General features: G+C 46.6%; 2 protein-coding genes across 2 annotated transcripts; one reads left to right on the plus strand and one right to left on the minus strand.

Moving 5' to 3' along the window:
- Positions 1-1,646: 1,646 nt before the first annotated feature.
- Positions 1,647-7,565, plus strand: LOC124666305 (multicopper oxidase LPR1 homolog 2-like). The gene is made up of 3 exons (XM_047203650.1): positions 1,647-2,032; positions 5,789-7,303; positions 7,403-7,565. Exons 1-3 carry the CDS (start codon positions 1,808-1,810, stop codon positions 7,454-7,456), a joined length of 1,794 nt encoding a protein of 597 aa, XP_047059606.1. The 5' UTR covers positions 1,647-1,807; the 3' UTR covers positions 7,457-7,565.
- A 613-nt stretch (positions 7,566-8,178) lies between these two features.
- Positions 8,179-9,686, minus strand: LOC124666828 (disease resistance protein RGA2-like). The gene has a single exon (XM_047204156.1). The coding sequence runs from the start codon at positions 9,637-9,639 to the stop codon at positions 8,179-8,181; it is 1,461 nt and encodes a 486-aa protein (XP_047060112.1). The 5' UTR covers positions 9,640-9,686.
- Positions 9,687-20,670: the final 10,984 nt, after the last annotated feature.

A 20,670-nucleotide genomic window follows, 5' to 3' on the forward strand; every position in this document is an offset into this window, starting at 1 on the left:
GTACATAGGTGAACCCTAGTTATATATGTTTTGTGTTTGACAAATTAAACGTTATTTTTTTGCATTTGTTCAAGCCATAATCGTAAACATATTCACCCTCTCTAGGTAGCATCCATGTCATTTCAAAATCTCAGTTGCAACCCTACTTGCAAATTGCAACTATAATAAATAACGATAAAACTATCACATGTGCTCAATAACCTTGATGGCGAATGAACCGGTAGACCTCAGGGTTCACAGTTTACTGATCGAACCACTTGTTTGTCTGGTTCAAGGGCTGGTATTTAAAGCTACAAAAATAAGACAAGTTTTATAACTATCATACATGTACATGATACAGTACAAAAACTTTCCGTTTCTAGTTCTAGCACAAAGCAATACTGGTTCAGTTGGTTAATGTGTGAAGTCTGTGATGCTGCCTAGCGGCAGGTGCAGGGATTGAATCCCACCAGCGCGTGATATTTTTGGAACGTGGAAATTGACATGTGAACACGATATATATGTGTAACAGTTCAGATCCAGGTAAGGTCTAAATTTAGTTTAGTTGGAAAGCATTAAATTCCATAAATTACATACTGGATCAATTAAAATTGGCCAAAATTTCGCCTTAGCAATTGAAAATACGGGCAGTACATGTTCAAACATGGAGTAGCAAAAAGAAGGTAATTTGCTTTTTTTCCCCTTTATGCGAACTACTACAATGCCAAAATGAAACAGTCAAACAATTGACATAGTGATTTCCAATGTTGCAGAACGAATTCCTTTTCTTATTTGTGACGCCCGTTATATTTTAATGTAGTTATAAGAAAACTAAAGAAAAATTGTTCTTACCATCTTTATAATGAATTTTGCCATTCCCATCTCTATAACAAATAAATAAATGGGCAATGTAATAAGACAAAAGGAAGACGAATGGAATTTGTTCTAGGCGTACGTGAACAGCTAAGTCCTCAATCATTCCGATACGGTGATTTGTGGCTCATAATGTTTACCATTAATCCAGATTTTTATCACATCCCAGATGGAACCTTCAAGAAAATCGGGCATCCATTCCTATTGTAAACAGATTCTCAAGCGGGATCAGTCCAAGCAACTACTCCCTTCGCTCAAAAAAGGAAGGTGTAAAAATTGAGTCAAAATTTAACATTTTCTAAGTTTGACTAATATTATTGGCAAAAAAAAAAGAATAGTTGCGAACACCAAATAAATATCAATAAATTCACAATAAAATATATCCTCACAATGTATTGACTTAATATTATAGATTATTAATGTTTCTTCAATATATTTCGTCAAACTTAGTAAGCGTTAACTTTTAACTACATTTGTATGCCTTTCTTCTACTATAAATACTGTACTTAATATTATAGATTATTATTATTTTTTGTTTAAAAAATGAAGGACTATGTCATGGTATTGGTTGTCAATTTTTTTGAACGGAGCTATATTGCTACCTTTTCTAGCTTGACTTGAAAAGAAGCAACCAAAATTCACTTTTTTTTCTCGAGGAGAATAAGAGGCCACATCACTCTGCAAGGAAACTGAAAATCCTACACCAATAAAACCGGCTGCCGGGGACCAAAGATATTCCTGCCGTCTCTTTCCCTTCTTTCTTCTTCCTATAAAATTTCTCTCCAACAAAGAGAATGGAGGAGAGAGGGAGGTAGAGAAGCAGAACCAAAACTAGGCCGGGGACAAACACAAGGCCGAGAGGCGCGCGGAGCTGTCAAGTGTCCACTGTCCCTGTCCTCCATCTCTCGCCGGCCGGAGAAACCCAAGGCTAGTCACGTTCGGCGCTCGCGTGGCAATGGAGATGATGAGGTTTCTCGGCGCGTGCTTGCTCGTGTTCCAGGCGGCGGCGGTGCTCGCCGACGACGGTGACAAGCAGGGCGCCGGCCTGCTGGACGCGGGGAGGCTGGAGAAGTTCGTTGACGAGCTGCCGGACATGCCGGTGCTGCGCGGCTACGGCGTGGGGGAGGGCGGCTTGCTCGTCGCCGGCGAGCTCACCGTCGGCATGTACGACACCACGTGGGTACGTTCGTCTATCTACGCGAGCCTTGTTTTATTTCCCTCTGCCTCTCCGTCTTCTTCGTCAGCGGCGCGACTTGGATTGTACTGTTGTGCATGTCGGTGTACAACGGCCGTGACGCGCGCGCGCCATTGTTCGGTGTCCCATTCTTCAGACGTCTGGACTTTTAGCGTTTCTTCAGAGATATCCTACCGCCCTTTAGGGAAACTGCTAGTCAGTAGTACATGCATGTTCGGTCAAAAAAATAATGCATGCTCAGGTCATCAAATTATAGATTTGTAAAAAACAAGTTGGGAGTTGAGTTTCTTCAGGCATATCCTGCCTTTCAGAAGGGCTCGGCAAGACTGAAAATACTAGTCACTCGTGTAGTGCATGCATGTTCAGTCAAAAAAAAAAGCATGCATGCTTAGCTCAAATTCGTATTTATTTTTATAATACATAGTAGGACTTGTTTTTTTTGCTTAGAGTTTGTGAGCCTGATCATGCTTTAGCATAGTTTGTTGGCTTGATCACGTACACTTGCAGCAACCACCAACCTCACTAGTTTCCGAGATGCCGTCGCTGAAATAACAAAGGAACCAAATAATGTCTTTTTTGGGTCCTATACCAAAAAGCACACTGGTTTTTGTTCTTAAGCTTATCAGCTCATCACGAATTCAAAGCCGCTACTATTTATAAGTTTGCATCAAAGAGAAAGCAAGAAGCCTCTGCGCTGTTACACAAAGTGCAGAAGGGGACCTCTGTTCTATAGTGGGAACCCAAACTAAGAGCACCTCCAAGAGAGTTGCCTTTTCGAGTGTGTTTGGGGGTTTTGCCAATCTACCTTTGGATTGGCAAATATCCAAAATATAGCAAGCTTGCTAAATTTTGTTTCCTGGGAACCACATATAGCAATGCTTTTGGAGCAACATTTTTTTTTTAGCTCAGATTGCTAAAAATGCGGTTTTTAGCAATCTAGGTTAAATACCAATGCTCTTGGATACTCTTTAATCTGAGCTAAACCCATTGCTCAAAGAAAAGGCCAAGATGGTGATGCCAAATTCCATTTCCATGTATAATAACACTACCAGTATCAGTTCGGCTCATCCTCTGAACTATTCCACTTCAGGACTTGGCTTGATCTTGTTTCTCACACGACATTCAGCTAAGCATGTGTGACGTAGTCCACGGATTCACATCTCAGTGGATCGCACTAACATGCCACCCCTAAGCTACGGCTGACCTCCAGTAGTAGCACTGCACAATTGTGGGCAGTCTAGCTCATGGGCGGGGCCGACCGACTACCTTATCGTCTTTGGAGCCGAATGGCAGACAATAATTCAGAGCTTTTTGGAGATACATTACAACTTGCTTTTGATTTCCGTAGCCAGCTTCAGCTGACTTTCTGGGCGGCAGCGTCACCACAGACTAGGAATCGGCATCAGTCGGATCATCGCTATATCTCTGCATGGATTGAGGCAGCGACATAGATATGTTATTCTTTTTTGATAATAAATATATATTAGAACTAAGATAATATTAAATGCACCCAGTCTTTGTAATAATATAATATTTAAATCTAGTCTAGACATTTAGGTTGCACATAGCTAAAAAAGTAAAAGTAAAAAAAAAGCCCTCACCATAGCGACCAGAGTTTGTGGCAACATGAACAACCCACCACCATTAACATCAACTCGACTCAAGTTCTCCAAAACGATGCCTCTAGGAAGTGCAAGTGCTGTCGCCTCCCTGGCTGATCACTATATCCAAAACATGAGTTTTCACTTGGACAAGGTCAATCTTCAGACAATAACTTCAACAAGGAAACGGTTATTGAGCAACCACTGCTGCATACAACCACCAAGGTCAGGCCTAGAGTTTTCACTCTGAAAACTAAGACACGGAGATCAAGCAATGCCAATAAGAACGAGGTCACCCTATGTTGCCGCCCCTACGAGGTCATCATGTCCACGGTTTAAATGCACACAACGAGTAGTGATTCAACATCTTCTCCCGCTAGTTTCTATTATTCCACTCGGTGTTCCTTTTTCATTTGCTTCCAATAGTTTGACCTATCTAGAAAAATTGTTGGCCTACGAATGTGGTTCCGATCCTTCCAGTGATGCCAGAAGTATTTTAATATACGATTTTATCCGGTTCCTATTTTATTTATTATCCCTGATCTGGAAGTCACAAGTACTCCCATGGACAACCGCTGACAATAAGCAATCTCGTCTCGACCTGTGCATGCTGGATGATACCTTCAGAGGCTAACCAATCTTCAAACAAGTCCACTTTGATAATCCCCAGGTCAACACATTTGTACCCGTGGAAGTGCGGATGTCGATGTACCGAAGGTTTCAACATTTAGAGGTTTACGGCCGCAAGGCGCCCAGGCATGCAGCCTTCTACGGCGTAGGAGTTGTATCCACATAAGAGACACATATGTGGAGAATTAGCGTCGTCGGGGCTACATGTCATCTGGAACCATAGACAACAAGCATAATATAATGCGGGGTCGACAAGAAACGGGTAGCCGGCATAGCCGACACGACCCAACATACATCGAGATCCAAGAGATTCATTAATAAGATACTTTCTCCGTCCTCAAATAAGTGTATATCTAGTTCTAAACTTTATTCATAAAAGAGTGTACTCCTACCTTCCTGATGCACTTTAATTTCTTCTCTTTCATCGCACGAAAATTAAAATCTAATAATATTGATCACATGTTCTTCTTGTTTTCTACATGCACTTAGCTCATTGAAGGTGAAAGAATTAAAGAGGAGAGATGCATGTTTCTAATGTACTTTTCACTCCACTTCATAATTTATCTTGGAAAACCCGCATGTACACTTATTTGTGGACGAAGGGAGTATGGCCGTGCGATCTCGGAGTGGGCCACCGATGAGATCTAGGGTAGCAGGTCAAGGAAGAAGTAGCCAAGCCAAGCTGTTGGCGCCGCCGCCCCGAGCGCCACCACCAGTAGTGGCTCGCGCTGCAACCTTCGACCGACGAGTCACAGGGGCGCCACCCCGGAACCACCACCCTTCACCACCAATGACCCACATACAGTGGCTACCACCAACAGAGGACACCCCGCCACCCTTTGGCAGCGGGTCCACTGCCACCGCGGCCCAGCGGTAGCGGCGGTAGGGAGCCACGTCGAGGAGCTCTAACGGCGGCGCTAGGTTCCCCTTGGTGGCGCGTGGGGAGGGATGCGAGAGGGTGGAGCGACATTGAGTTTTGTTGAGCCAATGGTATGGAGATAATGTGCAATGGTGCTAAATTATCCTTGATTTTTGTTAACTACTATGTACTTGAGAAGGCACGATGGCAGATAACATTCCACTGCCGCTAGGTTCTTCCTTGAACGCGTGATTACTGTCTTACCACGTCCAAGAATCTTTGGAGCCGAATGGCAGACAATAATTCAGAGCTTTTGGCCAATCCATTTCATCAGCTCCCTCTGGATTTCCGTAGCAAGCTTTAGCTGACTTGGTGCGCACCAGCGTCATCCGGTTGTCGCCATCGCAGTGACCTCAGTCTAGGAAACATCACCATCACCATCAGCGCTACAAGAAATTTGCTGTTGAATATTGAGGTTGAATTGGACAGTCAGAATAAACTGAATGTAGTTGGGGCGAGGAGAAATCAAATGTTTTTTTAAAAATTCACAAGTCATAGTCTGATTACTGGACATTCTGAAATACCGCTTTTGAATTTACAGTCTCCAAATTATGAACTTGACGGAGTGCATTCCCTCGTTTTTTTGCACAGAAATTTCACCGCGATCTCCCGGCGACGCGGGTGTTCGCCTTTGGCACAAGCAAGGCGACGGCCACCGTGCCAGGCCCGACCATCTTCGCCACCCGCGGTGTCCCGACGCACATCACCTGGACCAACCACCTCCCGCCACGCCACTTCCTGCCGTGGGATCGCTCCCTCGCCACGGCCCGCCCGCGCACCGGCGTCCCCACCGTCGTCCACCTCCACGGCGGCGTGCAGCAGTCCACCTCCGACGGCCACTCCATGGCCTGGTTCACCTCCGGCTTCTCCTCCACCGGGCCTCACTTCTCGTCACCGTCCTACTCGTACCCGAACGAGCAGCCGCCGGGCAACCTCTGGTACCACGACCACGCCATGGGCCTCACTCGCGTCAACATCCTCGCCGGCCTCCTCGGCGCCTACCGCGTCTCCGACCCGGCGGCCGAGGCCAGGCTCGGCATACCGACGGGTGGCGGGGAGTTCGACCGGAACCTCGTGCTGTTCGACCGCGACTTCACGAGGGACGGAGCCCTGTTCATGAACGCCACCGGGAACAACCCCACCGTGCATCCGCAGTGGCAGCCGGAGTACTTTGGGTCCGTCGTGGTGGTTAACGGCAAGGCGTGGCCGTTCATACGCGTCAGGCGGCGCCGGTACCGGTTTCGGATACTCAACGCCAGCAATGCGAGGTTCTTTAAGCTCTCGCTCTCCGGCGGCCTCCGGTTCGTGCATGTGGGGTCGGACTCCGTATACCTCGCGAAGCCGGTGGTTACCGACGATTTCCTGCTCGCTCCGTCGGAGATCGCCGACGTCGTTGTGGATTTTGCTCAGACAGCCAAAACCAGCGGCGCGGTGGTGCTGCGGTCCGACGCGCCCGCTCCGTACCCCGGCGACCCGGGAGACAAGGCTGACACGGTTGCGGTGATGAAGTTCGTGGTGTCGAGGAAGCAGGAGCACGACCCGTCCGCCGTGCCCGCGGCGCTGATGACGCGGTACCCCAAACCGGACGTGCGGGAGGCGGTGCTGACGCGGCGGATCGCCATGTACGAGTACACCAAGAACGGCACGGACGAGCCGACGCACCTGTACCTGAACGGGCGGGCGTACACGGACCCGGTGACGGAGACGCCGCGGGAGGGGACCTCGGAGCTGTGGGAGGTGATCAACCTCACGGACGACAACCACCCACTGCACGTGCACCTGGCGGTGTTCGCGGCCCTGGAGCAGCGGTCGCTGCGAAGCGTCGACGAGTTCAGGGAGTGCATGAGGGGGAGCGCGAGCGGAGGCGCCGGCGGCCGGAACGACGCGAAGGCGTGCGGGCTGGCGCGGCACCTCGCCGGAGGGCGGAGGCACGCCGTGCCGAGGCAGGAGCGCGGGTGGAAGAACGTGTTCAAGGTGCGGCCCAGCACGGTGACCACGTTGCTGGTGAGGTTCAAGCCGCTGGAGGAGGAAAATGAGGGGAAAGGGAGGAGTGGCCGCTTCCCGTTCGACGTCACCGCCGGCCCGGGCTACGTCTACCATTGCCATGTAAGCATCAAGAAAATACGTACCTGCATTTTCTCGACCTTGATCATTATGCGTCTATTACAAAACTTGTTCATACTTTGGTGTGCATTTGGGATGCAGATTCTGGACCATGAAGACAACGAGATGATGAGGCCGATGAGGATTGTGCGTTAGCTCCATCAAAGTGTGTGTGAAGTAGACTTTATTTGTGGCTTGCCAGGATATTCCATAGGAAAGTTCATCCCTTGAAGTACCTTAAATTTACTAATAATCAGTAACAAGGTGGTGTAGCATTTAACTGTTGCAAGGCCTTTCAGTGTCCCTCTCACCTAGCATGTAACTGTAGCAGCAATAATCTACTTTTACAAATCAAATTTTGCATAATGTAGTGTTTAATATAGGAACTTGTCATTGATCATTTGAAAAAGGCATGCGTCGCTTACCAGGGAGCCTAGCTAACTGATGGAAGAATCCAATACATTCCATGGTTTGATTTACCTGGACATCCCTTTATCACTTAAAATATTCTGGTACAAATTTAGTCAAAAAGTTCACCCGGTTTGACTTCCAAAAAATCTTATAGGCACTATATTTAGCATAGAGGGAGTACTATCAATAGAATCAAGCCATCTTACATAATTGCAAACATCTACACATAAAAAACACACACATATTAACTTGATAATTGTAATCTGTACACGTACCTATATGCAAGGAGTAACTCTTGATTCACAACTGTAAGAAGTAGAAGATAAAACAAACTTCACAGGTTCTATGATGCACTCAGGCCTTCATATGGTTATGGAAGTTCAGTTACAAGAATTTTCCATTGAACCAAAGAAGTGCAGAAAAGCTAGATACAGAAGTTGATCTAAAAAGCTAGATACAGAAAACCATTAAAGAAAAATAGTTGCATCACGCTTCCTCCGCAAGGTTGTTTTTCGCTGCTGTTGAGCAGAAGAAGGGACATGATAACTGAACTCGGTATATGGGGCTATCTGCGATTCCCATGTCACTAAATCAAAGTCACCCTTGGGACGAAGCGAGGGATTCACAATGATGTCTCCAATCATTATCTTGGGTAGTTTCCTTCCTGAAACCTCTGCTTCAGTTCGAGGCGGCATAAGGTGTAGCGGAGCAGCGGGAGAGGGCAGAAAGTCGGTGAAGTCTATTGGATAGCGTACTCTGAAACGAAGTGACAGATGCTCACCAAACATGGATAAATTAATCTTTGCCACATTCTTGTACCTGTTCAACATGCTAAGCCAGAACCGAAGGCTTAGATCCCTCCTCAATATATTGGCAACTGAATATGCTCCCACAAATGACCCTCCCAGCAATTTGATGAACTCTTCTATCAATAGTGTTAGCTTTGGGTGGTCCTCTGCGTGTGCACTTCCAAATGCTAGTGTCTTGAAGAGGTATCTGTATTCCCCATCTTCTAATCTACTTAAGTGGATTGGCTTCACAGTACCATATCTCTCCAAACTTTCCATCCTACTTATGATTATAACCTTACTTTCTGTGCATATGGATGTCACTGCCTGGTAGAAAGATATCCACTTGTCATCACTGACATCGGAAAGAAAGGTGACAACAACCAATAATCTCCCTGATGTGCTTTCATTATCTATCCCGTGGAAGTTGTCTTCGTTGAAGTACAAAACTGAAGAGAAATGACAACGCACCTTCTCATCATTCCACACATGTTTTACTAAAGTTTTCTTGCCGACTAGTCTGCCACCAATGATTGGAAGCACAGATGGAGAACCAAGAGGGTTGTGCTGTAATAAGAAATTGATAACATGTTGCTTCTCGGTCTGACGACTGAACATGAAGTTATCAACGTAAAGATAGGTGTCGTAGGGTCTACGACACATCATGGCTTCACATCCGCTCAAAAGTATAACAAACTCTGTCATATTAGAAACGATGGTTTCTAATTTTAACAAGGCACGTTGTAGATCACAATTGTTATCAACTTCATGATTTCCTATACTAGTGCTTGCACGAGAGCGCTTCAGAGGAGTGCCAAAATATGTCGCCGCAAACGAGGCAGTAGTCATCACTTCTTCCTTGGAGCCCTCTTTGATTAGTTGGTTGCACTTGAAACTGTCTAGCACATAATAACCATGGTACATAGCTCTAGATAGCATTTTGAGTTGTTGAAGCATACCAGAGTTGGTGATGTACCGGCGATCCGCCTCCTCGACAACCGTGTGAGCTCTTAGCAGGAGCTGCTGCAACCTCTCCACATGCTTCTCCTCCGACCATGCAATGTCTGAATACATGTTCATCAAAAAGGAGAAAAATCTGCTAACAAGATCACCTGCAGCCGCAGACAGAACCGCTTCCATCCCGAAAACTTTAGGCTGAGACTGAAGGTGTTGAGCGAGGAAACTGTTTTTGGTTTTCACCTGGTAGAGATCACGATTCTAAGCTCTGGTGTTATTTAAATGGACGCCATGGTATTACCGTGTATGGTGGAAGACCAATTGGGTGCGTTTTTGGTGACCGGTCCATGTCAATGTGGAAATTTGGCATGGACAGTGGTATTTTAGTCAGTCTAAATCAATGTGGAATTTTAAGCACATGGTGCACCTTTATTGACGATCTAGACCAATGTGTTAACTTTTTGCAGATTATTTTATCTACTAATGACTTTAGGACGTCACATAGTCGTCATCATGAGCTCAAACCCTGCCAATACATTAAGAGCTTGCAATCATAACTGATTAGCTCCACAGGCGTTCAGAACTGATTCATGCGATCAGATGCTATTTTTTCTTCTTGTCAGTAACAGGTCGTTCTGAACTTTCAGCTGTTTTAGCATTTCGCTGCTGCAGCACCGCCAAATCTTGGGTCTGCATCTCATCTATCATGTATCAGTAGTAGAAGATGTTAGATGTATATATTTGTCTATTGTAGTTTTCCCGTATGTTAGGGGCTTTCTGCATATGTGCACCTGTACATGTACTATATATTGTGGCCTTTGACCCCCTGGTAATACAACAAGCATATTGCCCTAACATGGTATCAGAGAAAAATTGGTCCTACGCTTGTTCCCGGCCGCCCCACCGCCGGCTTCTCCTTGCCTCGATCTCGTCCGCCTCGATCCCCCGCGCGAGGCCGTCCCGATCCGCCCGCTGGTCTCCGTCGGTCGTCCTGATCCGTCCGCCGCTGATCTCTGTCCGCCCCCGCGCGCGTGGCCCGATTCGTCGCGAGCTGCTCCCGTCCCGGCCCGATCTCGCGTGGCCTGATCCCTCCTGCCGCGTGCTACTCCCGTTCCCGCTGCGTCCTGGCTTCTCCCCCGATTTCCTCAGATCCTCAGATCCGCGCGTGAGGCTGTCCCGATCTGCCTGATCCGCGCGCGTGCCTGCCCTGCGTGCCTGCCCTGCCCTGCGTGCCTGCCCTGCTCTGCGTGCCTGCCTCTGTTCCGCGTCGCCTGTGTCTCTGCTCCTCAGGTCCGCATCGCCTGCCTCTGTTCCCGTCGGTTTTCCTGTCTCCTGATCCACATCTCGCCAGTTGACCAAAAAAAAAAAAACAGAGCTATGTCTTCCTCGGGCTATGTTGCGATCCCTCGCTACCGGGTGATCTTCGATGGCGCGAATTACCCTGATTTCGCTGCGTTCATGCACGTTCACATGCGCGGTCTTCGTCTTTGGGGTGTGCTTTCTGGCGAGGTCTCCTGTCCGCCGCGCCCTGTTGCTCCTACCGTGCCTGTTGCACCGCCACCTGTTGCCCTTGCCCCTGATGCTACTCAAGAGGATAAGGATGCAGCCAAGAGTGCTGATGACACTGCTCTGGCTGATTATGACCGGAAGGTCCAGGACCACTCTACTGCCGTTGCAACTTACCGGCAGGATCTGACTGAGTACACTCAGTGGATTGATGAGGATGCTCGTGCTGCTGCTGTTCTCACCTCCAGTGTTCTGCCTCGCATGTCTGCTGAGTTTATGGGTCTTCCCACCGCTGCTGCTCAGTGGGCTTTTCTTCGTCAGCGCTATCAGCCGTCTGGTGATGCTCTTTACCTGTCTGTGGTCCGCCAGGAGCATGCCCTTCAGCAGGGTGATTCTACTATTGATGAGTTCTACACTCAGAGTGCTGCTATTTGGCGTCAGCTTGATTCTCTCCGTACAGCTGTGTGTGCCACCTGTCCCTGCTGTCCGACCGTGCGCGCGGATCCGGAGTTTCAGCGCGTTTTTGAGTTCTTGTCGCGGCTCCGTAAGGAGTTTGAGCCGCGCCGGGCCCAGCCTGCTTGCCCGTGGTCGTGTTCCGCTCTCTCGAGGTCCTTGCCGAGCTTCGTGCCGAGGAGACTCGTCTTCGTGGTGCTGGTCTTCTTGAGTTTCCCTCTCGTTCTTGCTGCTCGTGGCCCTCCTGTGCCGTCCGCTCGTGGACCTCCTATGCCGCCGACTTCGTTGCGGCCTCCGGCACGGCCGATACTACCTACTCCTCCATTCCGGGGTCAGCGTCGGGCCCGAGCAGCCTCGTGGTTCGACGTCACCTCCTTGCACCAACCGTGGCAGGCCCGGCCACACTATCTCTACTTGCTGCGAGAGGGATCCCAGCTTACGCCCGCCGCATCTTACTCGTCGTCGAGGCCGGTTCTTCGGGATCTTCTCGCTGTTGCGCTATCTAATCAGGACATTATCCGTGGTCTTCGTGGTCTGCTCGCTGGTATAGGCTCTTCCTCGACGGGTACTGCTGGTTCTGTGCCTGGCTCTTCTGGCACCGCGCGACCACCTTCTTCCACACAGTCAGGTACGTCATCCCCGTGGTATCTGGATTCTGGAGCTTCTTTTCATATGACCTCTGCGTCTTCTATTCTTTCTGCTCTTCGCTCTCTTGTTTCGCCTGTTCGTGTTATCACGGCTGATGGTACCTCTCTCCCTGTTTCCAGTCCAGGCACCCTTTCTACTACCTCTTTCTCTGTTCCTGATGTTTCCCATGTTCCTATTCTTAAGATGAACCCGTTTTCCGCTAGTCAGCTTACTGATTCTGGTTGTCGCGTCATTCTTGACGCTGATTCTTGTGCTATTCAGGACCGCCGTACACAGGCCCTGGTTGGAGCTGGCTCTCGCAGCCTTGATGTCAACACCCGGATTTTTAAATCCAGATGCCTGTTATGCCATACATCGCAATCCCAGGAATATTGTTGTTGCGAGACATAACAATTGAATATCATAAGTTATCATTCATTACAGACCATAGTCGTCTTACAAATGGATCACATGATCCAATATTACAATAATAGTTGAACTAGTGTTCCAACACACATCACAAATACATAGCGGAAGCGTAGATAGAAGGGGACTCTATAGTCCACGAGGCCAACGCTTGACGTCGGCGGACTCCTAGTTGTGGTAGACGTCCCGCTGCTCTTCCTCCTCGTACTTCGCTGCTCCTCTTCATAGTCCGGCCATTTGAATAGCCGAGGGACACAGCGATGAGTACTTTAAAGTACTCGCAAACTAATACTAGTGTAAGTACTATCAATTCTAGTAAAGGGGTACTAAGCTCTAGTTTCTTTTGCATAAAGCCAATTTTAGTTCCCGTGTATTTGAAATAAAGACCTTTCATATACTAACTAACTCAAGTGGGAACATTAGTGTCATTCCCACAACTCAAGTTGTGATTCAAAAACAAGTCACCAATTCACCATTCATTTCATCACTATTTTCAAAGAATCCGATGCGGTAGCAGTATGGCCTTTCCAACCGTCCGTAACCGTGGACACGGCTATTCGAATAGGTTTACACTCTGCGGAGGTTGCACACTTGTGCCACAACATTTGATTTCATCCGTCGGGATAACCCCGAATCATCGTAACACAAGACGCGGATCATCAACCATAACCTTTCATTTACAAACTCTAGTATGAGCACCTCTCCCCATGAGCTTGGCCTCCCAGTGATGACCAACTGTCATCCTAGGAACTGCACAGGGCTTGGCCGTACAATTCACCTCAATTCACATCATTCACCAATAACGGAGGCAGCCTCGGCATAACCCCTATGACGTGTGTTCAGAGGGAACCCATACTAAGGTACATAAACTTCTAGTTACGCCCTTACCCATAATCAGGTATTGTGGGGGTACTTATGAATTGGAAAGGTATCGCATACAAACCAATATTAGTTTTTAATCAAAAATCACTATCTTCTCTTGGTCATATTCACCTTCAAAATTCATTCAATGGAATGCATCATCATTCCAAAGTTTCAAATTCATTTCAAGTCACATGTTCCCGTCTAGAGTAGTCAAGTTTTAATATTAGCACTAGCATCTAGTCATGAGGGGTGTTAACTACTTGTAATGCCAGCTAGGCTAAGTTTGATACTCTTGTAGTATTCTAGACTTAGACCAAAGTTAACTATAAAAGTAAACTTCAATATTAAAATTGGAAAACTTGAAAGATAAAACTTGGGATAGGTTCATGAAGCATAAGAAAAGATGAGGGTGCCTTGTTCTTGAGAGAACTTTGCACTTGCAAGAATATTTGCTTGCAACCATAGAACTTGCAAAGGTGTTAGCTTGCCTTGGTTGTTGATGTGGTCAAAGTTCTCTTCTTCGGGTAGAATCCTGCCTCTTCCTGGTATTCTCCGGTACTAGCGTCTATACACGAATACGAGGATACAATCACTCAACGAGATCAGGAGCTATACTAAGCACACACATAAATCACACAAATTATTCTAGGGGTAACACATTGCCATCATGTTGGTTGGTATTGTTTTATTCTTAAGAAAAATAATTTCCTCTCATTGCATATATTAATGTTTCTATTTAATTCATGGAAAATAATTTCCTCTCATTAGATATGTAAGTGATAGTTTCCATATAGTTCTTGAGAAATAATTTCCTCTTATTGAAATCTTCTTAAGATTTAATTTCTCAAACAATAGTACATGATATCATGTTGACCTAAGTCAATCATTCATCACCATTATTTGAGAAGAAGATTTAAATGAGGTAGAATACCTCATACCATTTAATAATTCCCACTAAGGATTTAAATCTCCAAGTATTTCATATAGGAGTGTTTGGACCAGGGGTACAAACATCACATGAATTCCTTTGGGACAAGATTTAAATGAAGTATAACACTTCATATAATTTACATAATATTTTTGGACAATACTCCTTTAATAAAATAGCCATATTGTCCACTATTTTAACTAGGGCATGATCATGCAAAGTGACCACACCATTTTATTGCATAATCAATTAGTGTAAGTTAAATGTGAGCTAGTAGAGTTGGAATTAACTTAATATCTATTTTATTTGATTTTTAATAATTATATGAATAGGGAAAAGTCCCCGCCTTCTTCTTTTTATCATTTTATTTCCACAACAGATCTTGAGGTGGGACCAGTGATGTTGGATAGATATTTTTACAAGCTTTCCAACCATATAAATTTCATCAAATTTGGTTGGGTAGATTTGAAACTATTTAATTTACAAGACAGGACCAGTAAGCAAATTAATCAAATTCGAAATTTCAAATTCAAATACTTGGGCCAAGGCGGGAAAGCAACTTGGGCCGAAACGAGGGAAACGAACTGGGCTGGCCCAGTAACGTTTCAACGCGCCACGGGCCAACTGACAGAGGGGCCCGCGTGTCAGTGACTGCTACTTACCGAAACGGTACTGGAGGCTGAGAGGCGTTGGATCAGGATCCAATCGAACGGCTGGGCGTCGTCGTCGGGGAGAAGAGGTTGCTGCCACGACGGAGGTAGGGGGTCGGCGGCGAGCAGGGACTCCGGCGAGCGGCGGCGTTGACGCGCGGCGAGGTTGTCGTCGACGGCAAGTCGACTGGTACCGACGGCGAGGCTTGAGGTGGCCTGTAGCGGTGGATTGGTCCGTGGTTGCCTGCGGGTCTCCGGCGAGAAGTGGAGGGCTAGCTGCGGCGATGTGCAGAGGAGATGGGCGGAGGAGGTTCAGGGAGAGGAGTGGAGCAAGTTTGTTGTGGTGATGGAGGCGCGGGGGTGGCTCCTTTTATAGGCGGTAAGGTGGCCGTGATGGGTGTGGCAAGGGCGACAGCAGGGCGGCGTCTCCGGCGAGTTAAAGGGGTAGGTGATGGCGCGGCGGTGTTCAGCATGTCCGTGCGGTCCTCCTGGCGGCAACGGCGAGGTTGGGCGGTGCCTAACGCTGTCGGGGGCAGGGGGTGTACGGCGCGGCAATGGCGCGATGCGGCCGTCGTTCCCGGCGGCGGGCGCCGGTGGGTATCGTGAGCGTGTCCGACGTGTTCGTGGTGTCGCGGTGCTGCTCAACTCGAAGAAAAAGGGGCCAGGGGATGGAGAGAGGCGGCGAGGCGACGTGTGGCCGTGGCGTGCGCGGACGTGCACACGGCGACGTGGCCATGCCGCCCGTGTCGCACGGGACGTCGTGGGCGCGCGCTGGTCCGAGCTGTGTCGGCCTCCACTCGACCAACAGCGAGCACCAGCATGTTCAGGAGGTCAAGGAGAAGTAGTAGGGCATGGTGGTGAGTGTTGAGGTGGAGAGAAAGAGGTGAGGCATGTCCATGGGTGACATGGCCGGCATGGCCATGGCTAGGCCATGTTGGGCTCTCCTCCTAGGGTTTCTAGGCTGGGGTTTGATGGAGAGGGGACCAGGGGACATGTAGGGCACCAGGGGTGAGTAGAGTGTGGCCAAACATTATGTAGAAATAGTGAGTGTGAGTTGGAATTTGAATTGGATCCCAAACTTTTGTCTAATTGCCTTGTGCATGCAAATTTTAAAAATGATGATAGGGATGGATTGGACTTGTTTCAGATGGTCCACAACTCACCTTGGTGGTGGTGGTTTTCAAAAATAAAAAGAATTGCAAAATTTCCATTTGAATAGAATGTTGCATGTGTTAAAAAGTCCCAACTTTGGATGAGCATAGCTCATGATCTAAAAATAATTTGGCATGGTGATCTTTACAAAAAGTGTTCACCTTGATGTTGTCTTGGATGAGGTGAAAAGAGTTGACAAAGTTTAGTTTGACAATCTTGAGATATGAGGGCTCAAAGTGGTGATCAGACTATAATTGGCAGATTTGACCAATATCATATGTGAGCCAATTTTGAAGTTGAAAACCATTTGATTTGTGTTTCTTTGATTCCAAAAGTTGTAATAAGTGTTTAGTAACATTGTTCAACTAATGGTGAAGACCAATTTGGTATAGGGTCAAAATTTATAAAAATGGCATAAGCCATATGTGAGGGTTTTGTGATTTTCTAACTTTTGTTCTTTTATTTTTCTTTGCTTCACTTTGACAAGATTGAGGTTTATTTGGTGTTATATTGAGTTGGGTAAAAGGTTCAAACCATTTTGGGGTATTGGGGGTGCCTAGGTCAAGATTTGAGATTTTGGCTAAGTGCCACATATGCCTCTATGCATATGTTTGATTTTATTTTGCTTCTCACTTGAATTGGTTGGTAAGTACTTGGTTGAGTGTGTTGAGGTATTTCCAAACCATTTACCAAGGTAGACAAACAAAGTTTTAGCATTTGCAAAAAAGTAGCCATAGGCTTGCATATGCCTTTCTCTTATTTAAGATCCTTCCTTTTTATTTTATTTTTCAAAGGTGGGTGACAAGAGGGATGAGCTTTAGGGTTTAGTGGGGTTCACCATGGTTCACCACTATTTAGAAAAATAAGAGAGGTAGGGTTCAAGAATTTACACATTAGGGCTATATGCCCACATATGTCTTTTTCTTTATTTTGGATTTCTCAAAATAGATCCACTTGGTTTTGAGAAGGTTAGGGTTTAGGATTTTTTCTTATTTGATTTCTCTTTTATTTTATTTGGCTTGTGATCTTCACTTGATCACTTTGAGGTTTTAGGGTTTATCACATAAGCATAAATACACTCATCATGGCAAAAACACTAGCAAGAGGTATGAGCCCTATGCATAGCACTCTATATAGGAAAAGTTTTTGTTGGTTCTCATTTTTGGAAAAAGAAATTTTCATGTTCTGTTTGTTTTAAAATTTGGGATGTTACAAACCCTTCCCCCTTAAACAAATCTCGTCCCGAGATTTTAAGAAAAGTTAGGTTCCTAAGAGAGATTGGGCGATATGATTTAACAGGAAGACATACTTGGCATGTTCTGAGGTGCTTCTTGAGCTTCTGTGGCAGTCATGTTGTAGAAGCGGCCGTTGTTGTTCTGGTTCTTTCTTGCGGCAAAGCGGCGTTGGTTCTGAGCAGGTGCAGCGGTGTTGGCGGCAATCTTGGCGAGTCTCTTGGGGCACTCATTGGAGTAATGCCCAACCACTCCACACTCATAACAAGTTATGGTGGCCTTGTCCTTGGTGGCGACGGGGATGGCGTTGCTTCCAGTCCTAGGGCCAGTGTTGTTGCTGTTGTTGTTGTTGTTCCCGTTGTTGTTGGTGTTGGGGTTGTTGTTGCTGGGGTGATTGTTGTTGTTGTTGTTGCCTCCGGGCTTCGGGGGTCCTCCCTGGTTATTGGTGTAGTTTGGGCGGTAAGTCTGGGCAGTGGGCTTGTTGTATTTTGGAGTAAATCCTCCAGATGAGTTGTTGCGGTACTTCGGGTATTGCTTGGACCCATGCTGGTTCATCATCCGGCGTTTGCGGTTCTCATTGGCTTGGTGAAGCTTTCCTTCCATCTGGATGGCAGAGTCCACCAGGGCTTCTAGGTCAGCAAAGGGAATGTTGACCAGTACAGTTTGCATCTCGTCGTGCAGTCCGTTCAGAAATCTTTCCTTCCTCTTCTCATTGGTGTCGGTTTCATCCGGGGCGTACCTTGACAGAGTGAGGAATCTGTCGCGGTATTCTACCACGGACATTCGGCCTTGCTTGAGTTCGCGGAACTCGTCTCTCATCTTCTTGATCTGTCCTTGGGGCACATGGTATTTGCTAAACTTCAGCTTGAAGTCTTCCCAGGTCATCATCTGTCCCGCATTCATTGCGCGGGCGCTTGTCCACCAGGCTCGTGAAGGTCCTGACAGGTAGTGGGTGGCGAACAGTACTTTCTCTGCGGCTTCTACTCCCACAACTTCCAGGTTATTCTCCATGGTCTGGAGCCAGTCATCTGCATCGAGGGGCTCTTCGGTCTTGCTGAAAATAGGTGGGTTGGTGTTCTGAAAGTTCTTCAGCTTCGACCCAGGGTGGTCGTGGTTTCCATGGCCGTTGTTGTTCTGAGCGATCTGCTGCAGTGCAGCAATGTTGGCTTGGCGTTCAGCTCTATCGGCTTCCCGGTCTGCCATCATCATCTCTAGCATCTGCATCATGGCGTCTTGGTTGGCGCTGCGGGTTGGTGGGGCCATCTGATTATCGAGGTAGATGATAAGATAAGAGGGAAATTTCTATGGTTTGTTTGAGTTAAAGTTCAAAATTTTTCAGAAGTTCACAACTTGAAAACTTGAGTAGTGTTGAAGGGGTAAAACCAACAACACTTTTTCATTCATACCAAACATCACTCATTACAAATCAAACACACCGTTGGTTTGAAGAACCATTCATTCGCTCTACGATATAAAGGGATCCTGATACAAACTCACACCTACGATAGCGCTTTAGTGATACTACTCTTCATTTTCATGGGTGATGTGCTTAGCGACCAGCGCGGGCGTTGTCCAACTCCTTGCGGGTCTTGTGTAGCAGGAAGTCCAGGCATGCGACATAGTAGTTCATCTCCGGGTGCGGTGGCATGGTTAGTGGTCTTCCCATGGGGTCATGTCTTGGGTAGTAGACAAAGCGAGTGTTCTTGATCTTGTTCTCATTTTGTCCGCACAGACGGGCAATTGCTTCCTGCATGGCTTTGGCTATTCCATCCTTCCAAGTATTTCCCGTTACAGAAAACCAGATGGTTTGCCATATTGGGGCTCCCAGCTTTCCTCTCAGATCTGCAGTAACTTCCCACCGAGGTGGTCCTCCTGACGGATGGTTGAGGGGTATTCCGAAGAACTCGGGATACGGGCGTCCTAAGTATTCCACTAGTTTCTCCAGATCCTTCTCGAACATTAGGGTTCCTCCGTGGCCAAGCTGGTAGGATTCACATTGGTATTCCATCTGTGAGCAATTTAAGAGGAGTAAGTTAGAGAAGTGATCAAGTGTGCAAAATTTTATGTGGATTTATAAGGAAAAGTAGAGTATGGATCTCTTATTTTGGAAAAGATCTCAGGGATAAGAGAGTGAATAATTTTTCAGAACTATTCACTTCATTGGTTTTTGAAACTAAATTGTTCAGGACGTCCATTCTAACTAGGGTCTGCTAAGGTCAAACAATGGCTCTGATACCAACTTGTCAACACCCGGATTTTTAAGTCCAGATGCCTGTTATGCCATACATCGCAATCCCAGGAATATTGTTGTTGCGAGACATAACAGTTGAATATCATAAGTCATCATTCATTACAGACCATAGTCGTCTTACAAATGGATCACATGATCCAATATTACAATAATAGTTGAACTAGTGTTCCAACACACATCACAAATACATAGCGGAAGCGTAGATAGAAGGGGACTCTATAGTCCACAGGCCAACGCTTGACGTCAGCAGACTCCTAGTTGTGGTAGACGTCCTGCTGCTCTTCCTCCTCGTACTGCTGCTCCTCTTCATAGTCTGGCCATTTGAATAGCCAGGGACACAGCCGTGAGTACTTTAAAGTACTCGCAAACTAATACTACTGTAAGTACTATCAAGTCTAGTAAAGGGGTACTAAGCTCTATTTTCTTTTGCATAAAGCCAATTTTAGTTCCTAGGTATTTGAAATAAAGACCTTTCATGTACTAACGAACTCAAGTGGGAACATTAGTGTCATTCCCACAACTCAAGTTGTGATTCAAAAACAAGTCACCAATTCACCATTCATTTCATCACTATTTTCAAAGAATCTGATACTGGTAACAGTATGGACTTTCCAACCGTCCGTAACCGTGGACACGGCTATTCGAATAGGTTTACACTCTGCAGAGGTTGCACACTTGTGCCACAAAATTTGATTTCATCCGTCGGGATAACCCCGAATCATCGTAACACAGTATGCGGATCATCAACCATAACCTTTCATTTACAAACTCTAGTATGAGCACCTCTCCCCATGAGCTTGGCCTCCCAGTGATGACCAACTCGTCATCCCGGGAACCGCACAGGCTTGGCCGTACAATTCACCTCAATTCACATCATTCACCAATAACGGAGGCAGCCTCGGCATAACCCCTATGACGTGTGTTCAGAGGGAACCCATACTAAGGTACATAAACTTCTAGTTACGCCCTTACCCATAATCAGGTATTGTGGGGGTACTTATGAATTGGAAAGGTATCGCATCCAAACCAATATTAGTTTTTAATCAAAAATCACTATCTTCTCTTGGTCATATTCACCTTCAAAATTCATTCAATGGAATGCATCATCATTCCAAAGTTTCAAAT

The sequence above is a fragment of the Lolium rigidum genome, chromosome 6 (assembly GCF_022539505.1).
Source record: "Lolium rigidum isolate FL_2022 chromosome 6, APGP_CSIRO_Lrig_0.1, whole genome shotgun sequence".
NCBI classification, from domain to species: Eukaryota; Viridiplantae; Streptophyta; class Magnoliopsida; order Poales; family Poaceae; genus Lolium; species Lolium rigidum.

What these genes read in the sequence shown, in the direction of transcription:
- LOC124666305 (XM_047203650.1), top strand. Translation starts at nt 1,808, where the DNA reads ATGGAGATGATGAGGTTTCTCGGCGCGTGCTTGCTCGTGTTCCAGGCG. An exon ending in GCATGTACGACACCACGTGG is followed by an intron (nt 2,033 to 5,788) that starts GTACGTTCGTCT and finishes TTTTTTGCACAG; the next exon opens with AAATTTCACCGCGATCTCCC. An exon ending in GCTACGTCTACCATTGCCAT is followed by an intron (nt 7,304 to 7,402) that starts GTAAGCATCAAG and finishes TTTGGGATGCAG; the next exon opens with ATTCTGGACCATGAAGACAA.
- LOC124666828 (XM_047204156.1), bottom strand. Translation starts at nt 9,639, where the DNA reads ATGGAAGCGGTTCTGTCTGCGGCTGCAGGTGATCTTGTTAGCAGATTT.